The sequence below is a fragment of the Myxine glutinosa genome, chromosome 1, assembly GCF_964187855.1.
Source record: "Myxine glutinosa chromosome 1, kmMyxGlut1.1, whole genome shotgun sequence".
NCBI lineage: Eukaryota > Metazoa > Chordata > Myxini > Myxiniformes > Myxinidae > Myxine > Myxine glutinosa.
The window spans coordinates 202,877,054-202,895,440 of NC_136261.1; the positions used below are offsets into that span (position 1 = coordinate 202,877,054).

General features: G+C 42.9%; 1 protein-coding gene across 7 annotated transcripts in view; it reads left to right on the top strand.

Moving 5' to 3' along the window:
- LOC137433361 (cell adhesion molecule 2) overlaps positions 1–18,387 on the top strand; it is a 372,982-nt gene that overhangs the window by 335,538 nt on the left and 19,057 nt on the right. For 6 of the 7 annotated variants that reach the window (XM_068125694.2, XM_068125699.2, XM_068125705.2 and 3 more), the window contains one exon: positions 6,465–6,536. The exons of the other annotated variant lie outside the window; for it this stretch is intronic. In XM_068125694.2, the coding sequence (XP_067981795.1) occupies positions 6,465–6,536 (72 nt within the window). The remainder of the gene's footprint in view (positions 1–6,464; positions 6,537–18,387) is intronic. 7 annotated transcript variants of the gene reach the window in all.

Here is an 18,387-nt window from a genome sequence, read left to right on the forward strand (position 1 = left end):
ATTTTCTGTCTGAGTTGCCTTGTACGAGTATATGTCCATGTACAAATGCTATGCTTGATATAAGTCTATGTGAAAAGTGATTAAATTCACACACAGACAAAGCTTAGGAGATGTACAACGTTGTTGATAAGGGAGTATCAGACAGTTATAAAAATGTTAGGGGAGGTGGGAGGAGTGTAGATAATGAACATGATAAAAACGCATGTTCAATTTGTCTGGAATGGAAGGACCTGAGAGTTGATCAGCTAGATAGGAGGTGTGTGGGAGAGAGTTAGGTGATGTGTAGCCTGGTGATGGGGAGCTGTGGAGCCAGGCATGGAATGTTAATGAAAGGAAGTCGGAGGATGGGGAGATAAGTGATGGAGAGTCAGGCAGTTGGAGCGGGGATCGTAGTTGCGGGAATAAAGATGGTGGCTATCTTCAGGGTGGTGACCCAAGTGATGGGAATCCATATATTTAGGGAGTCTGGCAGTGGGGGTACATCATCTGGTTATGAAAGCCTGAAGTTAGAATCTAGACGATGAGGAGCTGAGAGTAGTGGATATGTTAGACCTGGGAATCCGGATGATATATAGCCAGGTGAGAGAGATCCACCTGATGTGGGGCTATCATGAAATGAAGACGTATAACTTGGGTAGTTTGTTGGTGAATATCACGAGGTTGAAAGCTGAGAGCTCAATTGGAAAACAAACATCGAGCTCAGGTTGTCCTCTCCTCCAATTACCTCCTCTTTCTCACAACTTTCCTTTTCCTCTACTCTCTATGCATTTCCTTAAAATTCATCACATCATTCACCTTCCTCCATTTTTCATTTCAAATTCATAATTGGCGCACTGCACGCATAATATTTCACGTATAACCATGCCATGCATTTGCATCTTCCTTTTTTGCACAGGGTGATGTTAATTTTTCAAGAGCTTGCTGAGTTAATTATTCATAATTTCTGAACTGGTCACCTTGTGTCAAATTCAGTATTTTCAAATGACATGCGTTGTTGTGTGAGGGTTACCTTATTTATTTATTATTTTATTTTATTTTTTTCCGTTCGAAATTAGATAAAAACTATTATCCTTCAAGACCCTTTGGTATATTAATGTGCTGGAAAGCATGACACATTCTCATCGGTTTGATCAATATCCGGGTTGAGGCAAATTAGACTTGGAATAAAAGTGATCTAGTGATCCTGTGCAGATAGAGAGGAAATGAAAATCTGATTGCGTTTATGAATCACGTTTTAAATGAGTTGGTGAATGAATGTATGCTTGAGTTTGCCATTATATATGTATGGGTTTGCCCTTAGTTCGCTCTTATTTACCTTTACCTTATTTACCTTATTATTTACCTTATTTACCTTTACCTTATAGCTTATTTACCTTTACCTCCACTACCAAAGGTGGACGGAGGTTATGTTTACACCCCTGTTTGTCTGTCTGTCTGTTTGTTAGTCTGTCGGTTTGTCTGTCTGTCTCTCTGTCTGTCTCTCTGTCTGACTCTCTGTCTGTCTCTCTGTCTGTCTCTCTGTCTGTTTGTCTGTCTGTCAGTCTGTCAGTTTGTCTGTCTGTCAGTCTGTCAGTTTGACTGCCCTGTCTCTCTGTCTGTCTCTCTGTCTGTTTGTCTGTCTGTCTGTTTGTCAGTCTGTCTGTTTGTCAGTCTGTCAGTTTGTCTGTCTGTCTCTCTGTCTGTCTCTCTGTCTGTTTGTCTGTCTGTCTGTTTGTCAGTCTGTCTGTTTGTCAGTCAGTCTGTTTGTCTGTCTGTCTCTCTGTCTGTCTCTCTGTCTGTCTGTCTGTTTGTCAGTCTGTCTGTTTGTCAGTCTGTCGGTTTGTCTGTCTGTCTCTCTGTCTGTTTGTCAGTCTGTCTGTTTGTCATTCTGTCTGTTTGTCAGTCTGTCAGTTTGACTGTCTGTCTCTCTGTCTGTTTGTCTGTCTGCTTATCTGTCTGTTTGTCTGTCTGTCTGTCTGTGAGCAGGATATCTCAAGAAGTTATGGACGCATTCGGACGAAACTTGGTGGACAAGTTGAGTGTGTGATAAGCACTAATCTGTTCGACTTTGGTGAAGATCCGAATACGGATCCAGATACGACAATTTTAAGTGATTCTTCAGACGAGAATTTTTAAGTGATCCTTCACAATTGAGAGATCGGGCTAAAATGACATATATAGCATGATATCTCAAGAACTTTTGGACGGATTATGACAAAACCTGGTGGACGAGCTGGATAGGTGACAAGAACAAACAGATTAGATTTCGGTTCAGGTACGAATCCAGATCCAGCCTATCAGTGGGATACGAAATGTAAACTGTTCAGCCTGGCTGAGGTGTGCGCTCTACCGAGTTCCGTTCTAGTTGAAGTTGTGTTTTAGTCTGTGGGTAAGTTTACAATTTTGTTGAGGTTGAGTTTGGTGGCTTACTTTATGTAATAGAAGTTAAAGGTCGACGTGGAGTTTTGAAATTAAAGTGGGGGAGTAAGGGGAGTTGGCAGCGGTGGGGTGAGGGTGGTGTGGTGGGGAGATACTTGGCACAGGTACACTGTTTCCGTTTCAGGACATCTGGTTTGATGTCATTATTCGTCGACTTAATGCCACACAGTGCTGGCAGGATGGCCTAGGCCCTAGAGGTATACCCACTCACCATTAAGAGCTGTTTAGCCTGTATTGCCATCCCTCGGTTGTACCTTAAACTTGGTGTGACATCTGCCGGCATGAGTTGGTGGACATTAAAGATCCCACGATATTCATGAAGTCTAGGCAAGTTATCGCCAGCACCCTGTCCAATATCCAAGTTCCTGCTCCAATCTACAGAGGTTGTTTCAGAAGCGGCACAGCCAGTGATGCTACCATGCAACCTTTTGCTGCATAAAAAAGAAGAGGAAGAAGCCACACATGTTCTCTGAGTGGTCCAAAGAGATGAGAATCACAAAGTGACATGTTTGGATTGAATGGGGGATGACTTATATCTATCTTCACAACCCATATCCGCTAGAATTAGTAGTACTGTAATCACAAGCTATGCTCTGAGAGCATTCCCGGCCTTCGTTTGTATATTCCACAACAAGTCACGTTTGTTTGTCTGGTTGATTTGTTTGTGAAATAAATGTTAGCTCTTTCACGAGCCTCGATTCAGTATACAAAAAAAAAAACCAAAATCTTGATCTTTTCTACCCCCGCTAATTTCGGTCCCCTTGTGTTTTATACCTCTCCCCCCCCACCCCCTCCCCTCCCCATCCCACGCCTCCTGCCCCCAAGCCCTCTCCCTCCCACACTTCTCCCTGCTCTCAAATGTTGTGGTTGTGTGCTTCCCCTTCTCTCCCCATCTTGTCTTCCGCTCCCTCTTTTTGTATATTTTGTTTGTCTGGTTGATTTGTTTGTGAAATAAATGTTAGCTCTTTCACGAGCCTCGATTCAGTATACAAAAAAAAACCGTAGTACTGTAAATTAATGCTTTTCATATATTCAAGAATTTCCACGTGGATTAAATCATTAAGCCCCCAAAACACTATCACCATAAACTTCCTGGCTCATGGCTGACCTTGAATCTTTTTGTTGGTTGGGATAAAGAATATCTCCATTGAATGCTGGTTTACTTCGACTCCGGCATGACGGAACCACGACCATCACAAGTCGCAGTCTTCTTCAGCCTGGTCTTTGCTTAACGGTTAAGGTGACTGGCTTAAGATCTTAGGGTCTTGAGTGTGAGCCCCTGTCATGCCGTTGAAATAACACCAGGTGGGTTGACTCAGCCTGTCGTCCTTCTGAGGTCGGCAAAATGAGCATCAGGAGCATCATCATCATGAGGAATCTTCGAGGAATCATTTCCTTGATTCCTTCTCCGGCAGCATTCCAGGAGCTCTGTTGCGATGACCACTGCACGAATCGCCTTTTGATCAAACATGAGGTCTTATGCCTTCAATACACTAACTTCATTGAATTTGCAAATTCATGATTGCTTCCACACTTCCAACACTGGCATGCAAATCCTCTGCAATTTCACATGTAATAATCCAGCTATTCTCCAAAATTATAGCTGTTCAACACATTTTAACATTTACTTGAGTGACAGGTGAGAATGCACAGGATCACTCACTAACTTGCAGCAATTTTTTTTTAGCTTGCTGCACCATTAGAACACACAACTATGTGAAAGACATTAACAAGCTGTGCAGACAGTCTCCTGTGAATTCCAGCTGGTTGGATGCTCCCCTTGACAATGAACTTAATGACAGTCACATGACTATGTGACTTCCACAGCCCACTTGACTGTTGGCTGCCATTTTGGTTTTACCCAAAATGCTTTGACCAGCGAGGATGTCACTTCCTGTATAACTTGCTCAGGGTAAATAATATCCAGCTAACACAACACCGTTGGTCCAACGTCGTGCCACCCTCCCATCAAAGGTCGGTCCCCCATTTAGTCGCCTGAGACTTAACTTTGTCGGGCCGATGTTGGCTGGGCTATAGTTTTTGACGTTGGTCCAACGTTGGCCCAACGGTGTTGTGTTAGCTGGGTATGCTCGTACAAAACTTTGACAATGTCCTATTATTGTTCTACAATAGAAAGTCACATCAACCTTGAACCACCCTCCATAGATTCAAGTTTGAGGTTTACTTTGTGATTTAATTTGTAGTTATCTCCGACACCAAAGGTGAATGGAGGTTATGTTTTCACTCCTTCCTGTCTGTCTGTCTGTCTGTCTGTTTGTGAACAGGATATCTCAAAAAGTTGTGGACGGATTCAGACGAGAGTTGGTGGAGAGGTTGGCTATGCGACAAGGACGAATTGATTAGATTTGGGTGAAGATCCGGATCCGATGATTTTTAAGTGATTCTTCACCATTGAGTGATAGGGCTCTAAAATCGATATATAGCACAATATCTCAAAGAGTTATGGATGGATTAGGATGAAACTTGGTGGACAGTTTGGGTGTGTGACAAGGACAAATTGATTCGATTTTGGTGAAGATTCGAATCCAGATCTGGCCTATCAGTGGGATACTAAACGTAAACTGTTTAGCCGAGCAGATGTATGCGCTCTACTGAATGCTATTCTAGTTTCGTCTGTGGTTACATTTCTGGTGTAGGTTGTATTTTTTCTGAAGCCCTATTTGTAGTTGCTCCTGCTTGAGTTTGTGGTGGTGTTGTTTGTGGATCCATTTGTGAGTGAATGTAAGAATGAGATAGGGCCGATGTTGAGGTGCGGCACATAAAGGGGGGCATTATTCCTTGGTGTGTCTGGGATGACAGGTTTTGATTAAAACTCGAGTTTGTGATTGTGAGAAACATTCAGAGCTGCTCGAATCAATCTGGGGAACAAATTGTGTAGAGATGGTGAGTGAGTTTTGCAGTGTTTCATTGTTAATTAATTAGGGAGTGATTGACTTAAAAGGCTGAGCTTGGGGATGTTACAAGCTGAATTTGTGTTGAAGTTGGGATGTAATTAAAATTAAAACAGTAAAGATATCATTTTGATTAACCTACACGAGTTAAAGTAATCTAGGAGTTCCGTGTGGGTGTGGGGGAGTCCATCAAATTTTTTATATTTTTAACTCAACTGGACTACCGTCCAGTTGAGTTCATCACATACTGAACCCTCCGGCGTCCGTCGTTTGTCGTCCGTTAACTTTTCGACGTTAACACTCCAGCGTCCACAAATATCAACCGATTCTGATCAAACTTGACATGCAGCATCCTTACCCCCAAGGACCAGGTTGGTATTACATTTCAGCCCGATCCGTTGAAAAATGGCGGACTTAGGCGACCATTTTGTTTTTGGTCATGAAAACGGCGTTAACACTCCAGCGTCCACAAATATTAACAGATTTTGATCAAACTTAGAATGTTTAACCCTTACCACACAAGGTAGGTTGCTATTGCATTCCAACCCGATCCGTCACAAAATGGCCACCATAGGCCGCCATATTGTTTTCAGCTCCAAAACGACGTTAAGACTTTAACGTCCACAAATATTTATGGATTTTGATCAAACTTGGTGTGTGAGACTCTTACCACACATGGTAGGTTGCTATCTTAAGTCAAATCTAGTACAGACAACTGACCTACTTTAAAGTTGTCCAGTCAGTTCAGTTGAGTTCTGCTTCCCTGGAAGCTCTAGTTTTTAATTACTGCCCAGGAACTATAATTGAATGAAACGTTGGGCAATGCCAACTAAGTAGAGAAAGGTTGTGTGGAATCCATATCTGACATTCAGATTCTGGGGCTTTTCATTTCTTTTTCTTTTTTTAAATAACATCATGTTTGTTTTTGTGAGCTTGTATACATTCATTTTTTTGTTTATGATTGTTGTGATTATTATTCATTCTCTTGTGATCAATAAGTTGAAGGACTGATTTGTTGAAGAAAATAAGAATTCAAAATCAGTTCCAAAACTTGTGGATCACAGGAGTTGTTTTATTTCCCATTCATTTATTTGTTTGTCTATTTATTTTATTGTTCCCTCCTGCCTCACCCAGACTTGCCGCTCATCACCTCCCCTCCTCACCCCCTCACCCTGGGCAGCACGCCCTCTACCGAACCCCTTACAGGTACCGCAACCCCAGCCTCTCTGTTTATCTCACCCTAACCCACATCTCATACTCATCACTTCTCTGGCCTTTTTTCCTTTCATGTAGTTTCATTCCTCACTCGATTGACCACTGCTTCTTTCACCCACTGTTCTTCCAATTTCATCTTCATCCTCACCTGCATCAGCATTCATATTTTATTTTGCTGTTTCTTCTTACTATCTTCTCCTATTTATCCGTCTGGTACTCGTCATCCAATCTTTTCTCACTCAGTTTTATCCCACACCTTCTCTACTTTATTCTTGTTCCTCGACTAAATTTTCTTTTGCTCACTCTGCTGAAGTGAAAATAATAACAACAGAGGTTTTGTTAGGCAAGCTCACCATGCTGGCTGGACCTGTGGTACAGGGCTGAAGTCCACGAAAACACGGTATTTTATTCACTTTGCACTTGAACAATTTCTTGACTGACAAGCAACTTTGGTTGTGTTTTATTCTTCCTGTTGGACAGATGGCCTGAAATGAAACAACGTAAAATGACTAATGTAGGTGGAATATAAATGTGTGAGATGCCTCCAGTATTAGTATTTAATTGGCAGCTCTCTTACTCTTAGAGTTTGCACTAACAACACCCACTGTTAAATTCGGTAACTAACAACACCCAAGCTTGTCCCAGCAATTTCTCCGCACAGACCCTGTAATATGATGGGTTCAATTAACACGTTGTCATGTGACAAACAGAAGTTTTTTTTTTTTTTTCCTGAAAGAGGGGAAAAAAGGGTAGAAGATAAGTCATACAGTGCATTCAGAAAGTATTCAGACCCCTTCACTTTTTTCACATTTTGTTATGTTGCAGCCTGAGGCTGAAATCATTAAAATTCATTTTTTCCCTCATCAATCTCCACTCAATACCCCATAATGACAAAGAGAAAACAGGATTTTAGAAAGTTTTGCAAATTTATTAAAAAGAAAAAAACTGAAATATCACATTGACATAAGTATTCAGACCCTTTGCTATGACGCTTGAAATTTAGCTCAGGTGCCTCCCATTTCTCTTGATCATCTTTGAGATGTTTCTACACCTTGATTGGAGTCCACCTGTGGTAAATTCAATTGATTGGACATGATTTGGAAAGGCACACACCTGTCTATATAAGGTCCCACAGCTGACAATGCATATCAGAGCAAACACCAAGCCATGAGGTCGAAGGAACTGCCTGCAGAGTTCAGAGACAGGATTGTGTCGAGGCACAGATCTGGAGAAGCCTACAAAAAAAATTCTGCTACATTCAAAGTTCCCAAAGCACAGTGGCCTCCATAATTCTTAAATGGAAGAAGTTTGGAACAACCAGGACTCCTCCTAGAGATGGCCGCCCGGCCAAACTGAGCAATCGGGGGAGAAGAGCCTTGGTAAGAGAGGTGACCAAGAACCCGATGGTCACTCTGGCTGAGCTCCAGGGATCCTGTGTGGAGATGGGAGAAACTTCCAGAAGGACAACCATCACTGCAACACTCCACCGATCTGGGCTTTATGGCAGAGTGGCCAGACGGAAGCCTCTCCTCAGTGAAAGACACATGAAAGCCCGCTTGGAGTTTGCAAAAAACACCTGAAGGACTCTGAGACTGTGAGAAACAAGATTCTGTGGTCTGATGAAACCAAGATTGAACTGCTTGGCCTCAATTCTAAGCACCATGTATTGGAGGAAACCAGGCACCGCTCATCACCTGCCCAATACCATCCCAACGGTGAAGCATGGTGGTGGCAGCATCATGCTGTGGTTGGTGTTTTTCAGCAGCAGGGACTGGGGGACTGGTCAGGGTTGAGGGAACAATGAACAGAGCAAAGTACAGAGATATCCTTAATGAAAACCTGAAACAGAGTGCTCAGGACCTCAGACTGGGCCGAAGGTTCACCTTCCAACAGGACAATGACCCGAAGCACACAGCCAAGACAACGCAGGAGTGGCTTAGGGACAACTCTGTGAAGGTCCTTGAGTGGCCCAGCCAGAGCCCTGACTTGAACCCAATCGAACATCTCTGGAGAGACCTGAAAATGGCTGTCCACCAACGGTCCCCATCCAACCTGACAGAGCTTGAGAGGATCTGCAGAGAAGAATGGCAGAAAATCCCCAAATCCAGGTGTGCAAAGCTTGTCGCGTCATACCCAAGACGACTCGAGGCTGTAATCGCTGTCAAAGGTGCTTCAACTAAGTACTGAGTTAAGGGTCTGAATACTTATGTCAAGGTGATATTTTAGTTTTTTCTTTTTAATAATTTTGCAAAACTTTCTAAAATCCTGTTTTCTCTTTGTCATTATGGGGTATTGAGTGTAGATTGATGAGGGAAAAAATGAATTTAAACGATTTCAGCATAAGGCTGCAACATAACAAAATGTGAAAAAAGTGAAGGGGTCTGAATACTTTCTGAATGCACTGTAAATGGTGGATTGTTGTATAATATTTTTTTTTTTTACTAAATAGGAGATTTAAAAAAGCAAGAAAAGAAGGAGAAAATACTCTAAAATTTATCGAAGAAAATAAATATAATGCAGAACATGCAATCGGACTAACCATGAAACATCGTGTAACATATCAACCGTTAATATGGAAACGGGGTGATACAGATGGGAAACGAGAGAAAATTTCAACCAAAACAGTTCTTAAGTTTAGGTGAAACAATCCGATTTGTTTAATTTCCATTTCTATAGGAAGTAGCATGCTGGCTGACAACGAAACGTGATGTGGAAGAGAAAGTGTGCTTTACATGGAAAATACATTACTTTGGTACTCACCTCCTCCCTCTCCACCACTTTTAAACTTTTGTTTATTATCCCACCATAGCCTCTTATTAAGGAGCAGATGTGCCACAATTCCACTAATTGGGAGATTTATACTTTGCTGCTTCCAACTGGGTCGATATTTTACTTTAATTTTTTATTTTTGCGCAATCGATGACCATATCACCAAGGGCTGTTTTGGAGTGATTTCATATGAGTGCTTAAGTTAAAAATGTTTTTTTTTTATTCCAATTTGTTTTATGCATAAAGAGTATATCTAATTTGTTTTTGCAATTTTTACTTCATTCTCTGAATTGTTAAACACTCTATCTTGTTCCCCACAGGCTTTATGACGCACAATAACTAATTTTAAGTAACAGAAGGTTGTCTATAGCTTTAGATTGTCATCCTGCCTGCCCATCTACTGTATATTTACCTCCCCCCCTTTTAGCATACACATCCTCAGTAGACCTTTAAGTCAATATTTTACATACCCCAACTCTGAAAGAGTTGACGACCTGGAGCATGATGAATTTACCATCACTTATTTACTTCTCACTCATCCTTACGATTCCAATGGAAATGACGGAGAAATTCACACGAGATGGGCAAGACATTTATGTTTATAGCTCACAATGAAAACCTCATCGAGATTTTTGCATGATATCAAAAAACCGCACACACACACACACACACACACACACACACACACACACACACACACACACACACGGATAGTTTGAGACCTGGTTCCACCTCCTGAAACCCACCCATGTGTGGAGATGGCAGCCGATAACAGCAACTTGCGTGCACATCTTGTTTTTTTTCATTTCTGTTCACCACAAATCTATCATACACATACATACACACACACACACACACACACACACACACACACACACACACACACACACACACACACACACACACACTTAATTATACAGTTTCAGTTGTTCCTAAACTTCAATATAATTGAACGGATTGCTGTAAATTATGTTAATTTCACAACGTCCCATATTCAACTTTATTTAAATTGTAAACCTCAAACATAGTTCCCCTACCTAAAGCAAGAACCGTAACCTGTAAGCAATTGAATGGTTTCCCGACCGCACCGATCATCAGCTGGGCACCGTTCTCCCTCGAGGTTTCGATCCTTTCAGCCCAGGACCTCTCCAAACGGTGGATCTACAACCTCAGTCATGGATCCACATTAGTAGATTATTATCTACATCAGTCAAACCACAACCTTGGTTATGGATCCACATCAGTAGATTAACTACATCAGATGATCCACAACCTCGGTTATGGATTCACATCAGTAGATTAACTACATCAGTAGATCTACAACCTCGGTCATGGATCCACATCATTGGATTATCTACAACAGTAGATCCACAACCTCGGTCATGGATCCACATCAGTAGATTATCGACATCAGTAGATCTACAACCTCGGTCATGGATCCACATCAGTAGATTATCTACAACAGTAGATCCACAACCTCGGTCATGGATCCACATCAGTAGATTATCGACATCAGTAGATCTACAACCTCGGTCATGGATCCACATCAGTAGATTAACTACATCAGTAGATCTACAACCTCGGTCATGGATCCACATCAGTAGATTATCTACAACAGTAGATCCACAACCTCGGTCATGGATCCACATCAGTAGATTATCGACATCAGTAGATCTACAACCTCGGTCATGGATCCACATCAGTAGATTATCTACATCAGTAGATCCACAACCTCGGTCATGGATCCACATCAGTAGATTATCGACATCAGTAGATCTACAACCTCGGTCAGGAATCCACATCATTGGATTATCTACAACAGTAGATCCACAACCTCGGTCATGGATCCACATCAGTAGATTATCGACATCAGTAGATCTACAACCTCGGTCATGGATCCACATCATTGGATTATCTACAACAGTAGATCCACAACCTCGGTCATGGATCCACATCAGTAGATTATCTACATCAGTAGATCCACAACCTCGGTCATGGATCCACATCAGTAGATTATCTACATCAGTAGATCCACAACCTCAGTTGCCTCCAGGAAGTCAGTCAACCCATCAATGCAACATCACTAACCAAACTTTATTCTCCAGAGGAATTAATATATTATCACATAGTTACAACTCCCATCACATATTCTATTATATGATAATATATTAAATCATGCACATCCTACCTTAAATATAACATGTCCACCGACCAGGACAACCACCCACCATCTGGATAAAACTATGAATGAATGAATGAATGAATGATCGTTTTAAGGCCATTTTCCCCGCTAGAGCGGGGGTTAGCCTTGCGGGCCCCATGACAATCATGGTTCCCTGTTTGAGGCAATGTTTTTATGGCCGGATGCCCTTCCTGACGCCAACCCTTGGTCACGCTCTTACGATGCGCAGGGATACGGTGTACACACCGTGATCATTCATCCCAGTAAGCTGGTACTCAATTTGCCGACCTCGGAAGGATGACAGGCTCAGTCAACCCCCCTGGCGTTAATTCAGCGATCGACCGGGATTCGAACTCAGGATCCCAAGCCGGCACCCTGACCGCTAAGCCAACACCAGGCTTCTGGATAAAACTGTTATTCAAATATTCAAACAGTTACGTACAACAATTTTTTAACATGCTGCCTTGTCTCCTAGCAACAACTGAAATTGGTTTAATATATATTCATATTTTTGATAATGTATTTAAATAAATATCTCATTAATATTTTTACTATTCATATTGTATTTCATTAATTATATTTGGTGTCATTTTATGATCTTAAAGAAAACTTGTTTTAATCTGCTAACTGTAGCTCCCTGTGTTAGCATATGTCTGACTAGTTGTTTTAATCTATGGATAAGTTCAGGAACACATGCACACACAAAAACATACACACACACACACACACACACACACACACACAAAACACACATACACACACACACACACACACACACACACACACAAAGGGAGGTGGATACTTTGAGACCTGGGAGGACTCCATTCCACGTTCTGAAACCCGCATATGGAGATAACAACCAACGACACACACACACACACACACACACACACACACACACACACACACACACAAACACGCACACACAAACACACTCACACTCACAAAAACACACATGCATCCACACCAAAAAACACACACGCACACACACGCATGCGCACACACAGGTGGGTACTTTGAGACCTGGAAGGACTCCGTTCCACCTTCTGAAACCCGTATATGGAGATAACAACCAACGACACACACACATACACACAGGTGGGTACTTTGAGACCTGGGAGGCCTCTCTTCCACCTTCTGAAACCCACATATAGAGATAACAATCAACGACACACACACACACACACACACACACACACACACACACACACACACACACACACACACACACATGTTATGAAAGACCCTCATGAATCCTCAGGTTTTAGTTCTTTGGTAACTTGGAATTCATTTTATAAATGCAGCACTCTATGGACAATACGACTTCATTTTGTATTCAGAGATGGTGAAACAAATGCATTTGGGTTCCTGGTATGAAAAAAGAATTTTTTCAAACTTAAAGGATCATTTGTGATGAAATTTCATTATAAAAAAACATAATTGTGATGCAAACACAAGGCACTCAATATTCTTATGAACCACAATTGTTGAGGATGAGATGGTCCAGTGACACGTCTAGAATTTCTACCAAGTATGACCCCTTCGCTAGAATTTGAGATGCCTCATGATTTAATGGGAAATTTGTATTCCATATTCCTGAGTTTCCATACATTGGACATGGCATAGGGATGAGAATCCATCTGTCACAATCAAATCCTTACAAATACACCAAGCCAAAACGTGCCAAATGAAAGGACAAAATATTTGGAAAATCACATGGTTGACATCGCTTCTCACAGTAAAAGAGGAATAACGTCCTAATGCATGTCTGCTTTGGCTTTTTTTTTGTTTGTTTTTTGCACTATTCTCTTCTCATATCGAGAGGTGTAAACGTTAATACTGGACTTGTATTAGGAGGTAACTCATTGTGGAGCCACCTGTGAACATAGGCATGGTCACCCGTTATATCGTAAGCGAAACTAGATGGTATAGGTAAACACATCAAATTTACTTTTAACTACAATCTTTCACTTTAGTCATATTTAGTTGTTGTTTTGTATGCAGCCTGTGGCTGTTGGTTGCATCATTTCTCTGGAGGTGCGTTTGGTGCCGCTGATGAATATCAGCCTCAATTACCCATGAGCTGGTACTCAATTTGCCAACCTCGGAAGGATGACAGGCTGAGTCAATCCCCCTGGCATTAATTCAACAAAGCACCGGGATTCGAATTCAGGTTCCGAGGATCCCCAGCCAGCACCCTAACCGTTAAGCCAACACCAGGTTGACATCTGTATTAATGTTTTCAGTACAAACAGTCTGATACTGTACAAAATTGTTGTTAAAAAAAAGAGTGAGTTTGACACAGATTTGACGATCTTTTGATGATTAGTCATAAATATTGGCACAAAATGGGTTAACAGAGGTATTGATAGCTCAGAACAGGGTAGCTTTGAGTTGACCACTCTGGCTTCAATTCTCAACCAGACTCAATCTGTCACTCTGGTGCTTCGCAGGCCGAGCGCCACTTCAATGAGCGTGCCATCCTTTGCAGAAAAATTATGCTGGATGTATTATCTGCTACCATTTGCTGATGGGGGAAAAAAAGATCCCACTGCGCCTTTTAAAAAGAGTATGTACCAGCACCGTGGCCAAATTCCAAATACAGCGGCACTACATCAGCAAAAGAGATGCATCACGGTCCATGAGACAACCAGGAGATGGAATTTATAATTGAATAACAGGATAAGATGCATTAACTATAAGAAGAGGTAGAATAAGAATTGGCACAAAGTAAGATAGTACTTACACTTACTTTCTTGCTTCAATAGAAAGTGCAGATTAAGAAGAAGAAGAATACTGGATTCGGTTTCACCAATAATCCTGATCATTGGTGAGGATGGCAATTTTAATTTCATTTTTTCCCCTGAAGGCCTCTACAAAAGAGCAAAACTGAAATGTGCTACATGAGGGGGAGGATATAAAACATTGAGCAGATATGAACACATGATTAATGCTTCCCTCAACAACAAACTGTTCTTCGATGTCACGGACAAATGATGTAGTTGGGAGCTCAGCAGAAAAAAAACAAGCGGGCGGTGGAATTGCGTTTGTGACAAAATCCACTGGAAAAAGAAACGTGTTTGTCAAATCAATTGCTTTAAGACTGGTAATTAGTGAGAATAGCTCAGGAAGAGGAATCATTGATGTCTAAATGCCCATCCTAAAAGTTTGCTGAAAGTGTGATCGAATACAATTAGATTCCACCCACATTGTACGGTGGCTTCTTGTGTTCGCTCTCTTTTTTGAAAACGAGTTGTCTCATCCACTTGCAAACATCAGAGGTCCCATGGTACATTACTCAAGTCATACTGGACATGTGTATGCATTTGTATTCTACCCACATTTGAAATTCCAGCTGCATCCATTTCCCTGTAAGAAGCACCCACAATCCACCTTGAACCTGCACTGGCTCACCTGAAGCTCAAACCCCCTGTGATCTTCCAGCTGGAGCATGGATTGAGAATTGCAATACTTTGTCCTTCAGTGGCAATGTCTCAAAGGGAGCAGATAATTAATTTCAGTCTGACTGGCTGGCTCGTAATCTGGAATGCCTGCAAGTACAACATGGTGGATTTCTTAATATACTGGTTTGTCATTCCATTGGACACCTGTCAGTGGGCCTACGTGTCCAAAACTTTGTTTTTGCAAACCCGTTTTTGTTCTGACAACTGCCAATTGCAACGACTGCAGTGCTTTGCTATTTAGCTCACTGTCATGAAGGTACAGTATAACGAGGCATTGCCTCGCTGGTCATAAAAGCCATACATTTCTCTGTCCGAAAACCCCTCCGTATGGAAACTTTATTTTGTATGGAAACTTTATTTTGGCACAGGTGTGAGCTACAGTTTATTGTAAAATTGGGTTCCATGGAAGAACAACCAATGTAACCATGAATGTACTAGCATATTCTGCACAAGGCAATGCATCCGGATGAATCAACAACAGTTTGGTGTCACTGCTGCACAATGGAAAGACTAAAATAATGCTAGAAAACCTCAAAAATGCTCTGTCCTCACCAGGGCCCTCTTTGTACTATCACTGCTTGTTATGACTACTCATAACTTGTTATGCTCACCAACTCTAGGTGCCAATGACAGACTCCATGACAGCTGTGTATGATCAGAAATGCACGGCGATTGATGTAGAGTTGACGGCACAAACTGTGAGGAGCAGACAGCATGCTGTTACACTGCATGTTGTTGGAGATCAGCAAGAGGTGCCTGGCTGGAAAACTATAACATTAATCTCTCATGATATCCATGGTGTTGGCTTAGCGGTTAGGGTGCCGGCTTGGGATCCTAGGATCCTGGGTTCGTAATCCCGGTCGATCGCTGAATTAACACCAGGGGGGTTGACTCAGCCTGTCATCCTTCCGAGGTCGGCAAATTGAGTACCAGCTTGCTGGGATGAATGATCCTGGTGTGTACCCCGGTTTAGAATAGGTACACCGTATCCCTGCGCATCGTAAGAGGCGACTAAGGGTTGGCGTCAGGAAGGGCATCCGGCCATAAAAACATTGCCTCAAACAGGGAACCATGATTGTCATGGGGCCAGCAAGGCTAACCCCCACTCTAGTGGGGAAAATGGCCTTAAAAACGATCATTCATTCATATTCATATCCCATGACTCAGTAGACTACGGATTTTTATGTTAAGAAAATAGGCCTTTTATGTTTTGAAAAGCGGAATTTTTTTTTTTTATGTGAAAAAATCCCGAAATATTTTTTTCCCCCGTTTTATTCATTTTTTATTATTACCAAGTTTTTCAGAAATCAGTCAAAAAAAGAACAAAAAATGGTAAGCTTTTTCCTGCACCACATTAAGCACTCTGGGCTAGTAAACAGGTAAAAAATGACGTTCAGGTACCTTTATTGCAACCGCATTGTTTGATAAGTAGAGGACTAGAAGAAATTGACAAGACCCTTTTAGGAACGGTTAAAGTAGGTGTTTGAAATCATTATCTTGGTAATGTTCTCCTTGGTGAGGCGGTGTCGGCGGTCGGTGAGGACGTTTCTGTAGACGGAGAAGGACCTTTCCACGTCGACGCTGACGATGGGGCAGTACCTCAAGAGGGGGATGTCGGCAAGCTTGACTCCAGCCGGCACACCAACCTCAGATCCGTGCTGATCTCCATCCAGGATCAAAGCCACTGTCCTCAGCACACCAATGTCGGGATTGCGCTGCAGCACCGCCTTGAACTTGGTGAGCAGGATCTCCTTACGGCAGCCTCGGATCTTTTTGAGCTCCTCCTTGGCCTGATCAAGGAGCTGGAAGGCCTTGGCCAGCTCCATGCCGGCCTCCTCCAGCTGCTTAAGGATCTTCGGGATGAACGACACGTGGGCATTTAAGAAGACCAAACTGAGCTTGATGTCCGCCTTTCCGAACAGGTCCTTGGCACTCCGGATTGCCATCGCGTCGTCATCGTTCAGCTGGTCCACAATGTCCTTGACGGCCTCGAAGTGCTCGGCGTAAAACACCGCGGCGTCGATCCACGTCCCCCACCGAGTCAGAATGGGCTCCGGGGGGAGAGAAAGATTGGGCTGCTGCTCCTTCCAAAAGACAACACGCGACGGGGCTTTGACGAACACCTTCTTCGTCATGGCAATCAGGTCGTTGACGTCCTTGAACATTTCTCGGACTGTCTCGCAGACACGGTGGAGCGCGTGGGCAACGCAAGTCACATGCAGCAAGTCTGGGAAGAGTTCCTTCAGGGCATGGCCGGCCTTGATCATATAGGCCGCGGCGTCGCTGACGAGGACCTTGAGGCACTCCGGCTTGAAATCAGGCCAAAGATAGCGCAGCGTGTCATTGACTGCACGCACGATCTCCCCGGAGTTGGTCTTCTCCAGAAACATGCACTGGACGAGGTGGGGACGAAAGTACCCCTCCTTGGACAAGCGTCCCGCGATGATGTTGGCCACATATCGACCTGCCGAATCGGTCGTCTCGTCGACGGACAGCCAGATGGGCTGCTGTCCGAGGTCGGCACGGATCCCCGCCAAGGCCTCGTCGTAGCAATTGTCGAGGTAGTGCTTTCGAATCCAGCTTTCATCGGGGATCTGGAGAGTGATGTGCTTCTCCAGGAACGACCGGAGGGCAGGGTTTTCCAATTTCGACCATGGGATGCCAGTGGCCAGCATGGCCTGGCACAGCTCCTGAGCCACGATGTCGCACTTGTGCCTCTTTCCGCCACCAAAGACCTCCATGGTGGCTTGCGTGACCGTCCTCTTCTTCTTCAAGGCCAAATTGCTCCTGTGGCGGTCTCATTGGACATGTTGGGCCAGCTCAGACTTCTGCTTCGCCCGGAAAGTCTTTTCACAAGCTCGACAGAAAGCCGTGTCACTCGACACGTACTTGAAGGTGGCCCCATCGCCGCCAGCGTTGAATTCCTTCAGCCACTTGTCACGAAGAGCAGCACTCATCTTGATAGGAGACTTGTTCACACTTTGTGTACACTCTCTCACTGTAGTACACCGCCTCACTGCTGTACACGCTGGGGACGCAACGCACGCAAGTGGACGCAACGTTTTGTTTTTGAGATCGATCGCAGTAAAAAATTTCGATCGCAGTTAAAAATTTCGATCGCAGTTTAAAATTTCGAAAAATTCCCTAATTTTTTTTAGCGTTGCCAGACATTTTCGACCAAAAAGGGCATTTTATTTTATTTTTCCCGAAAAAGGGCGAAATTCTTTTTTTCTCCGAAAATAGCAAAATAATTTTTTTGCGAGCAAAAAAGCCGTTTTATGTGAAAAAATATTTTTTATTTTTTCACATAAAAATCCGATGTGCACCCATGAGATATCATAGAATTCTGATGAGATTTTGTAAGGAATGGTGCAGTAAGCTTCCATAGACTCTTGAAGGTACAGCAGTATAGATACAGAAGCTATTC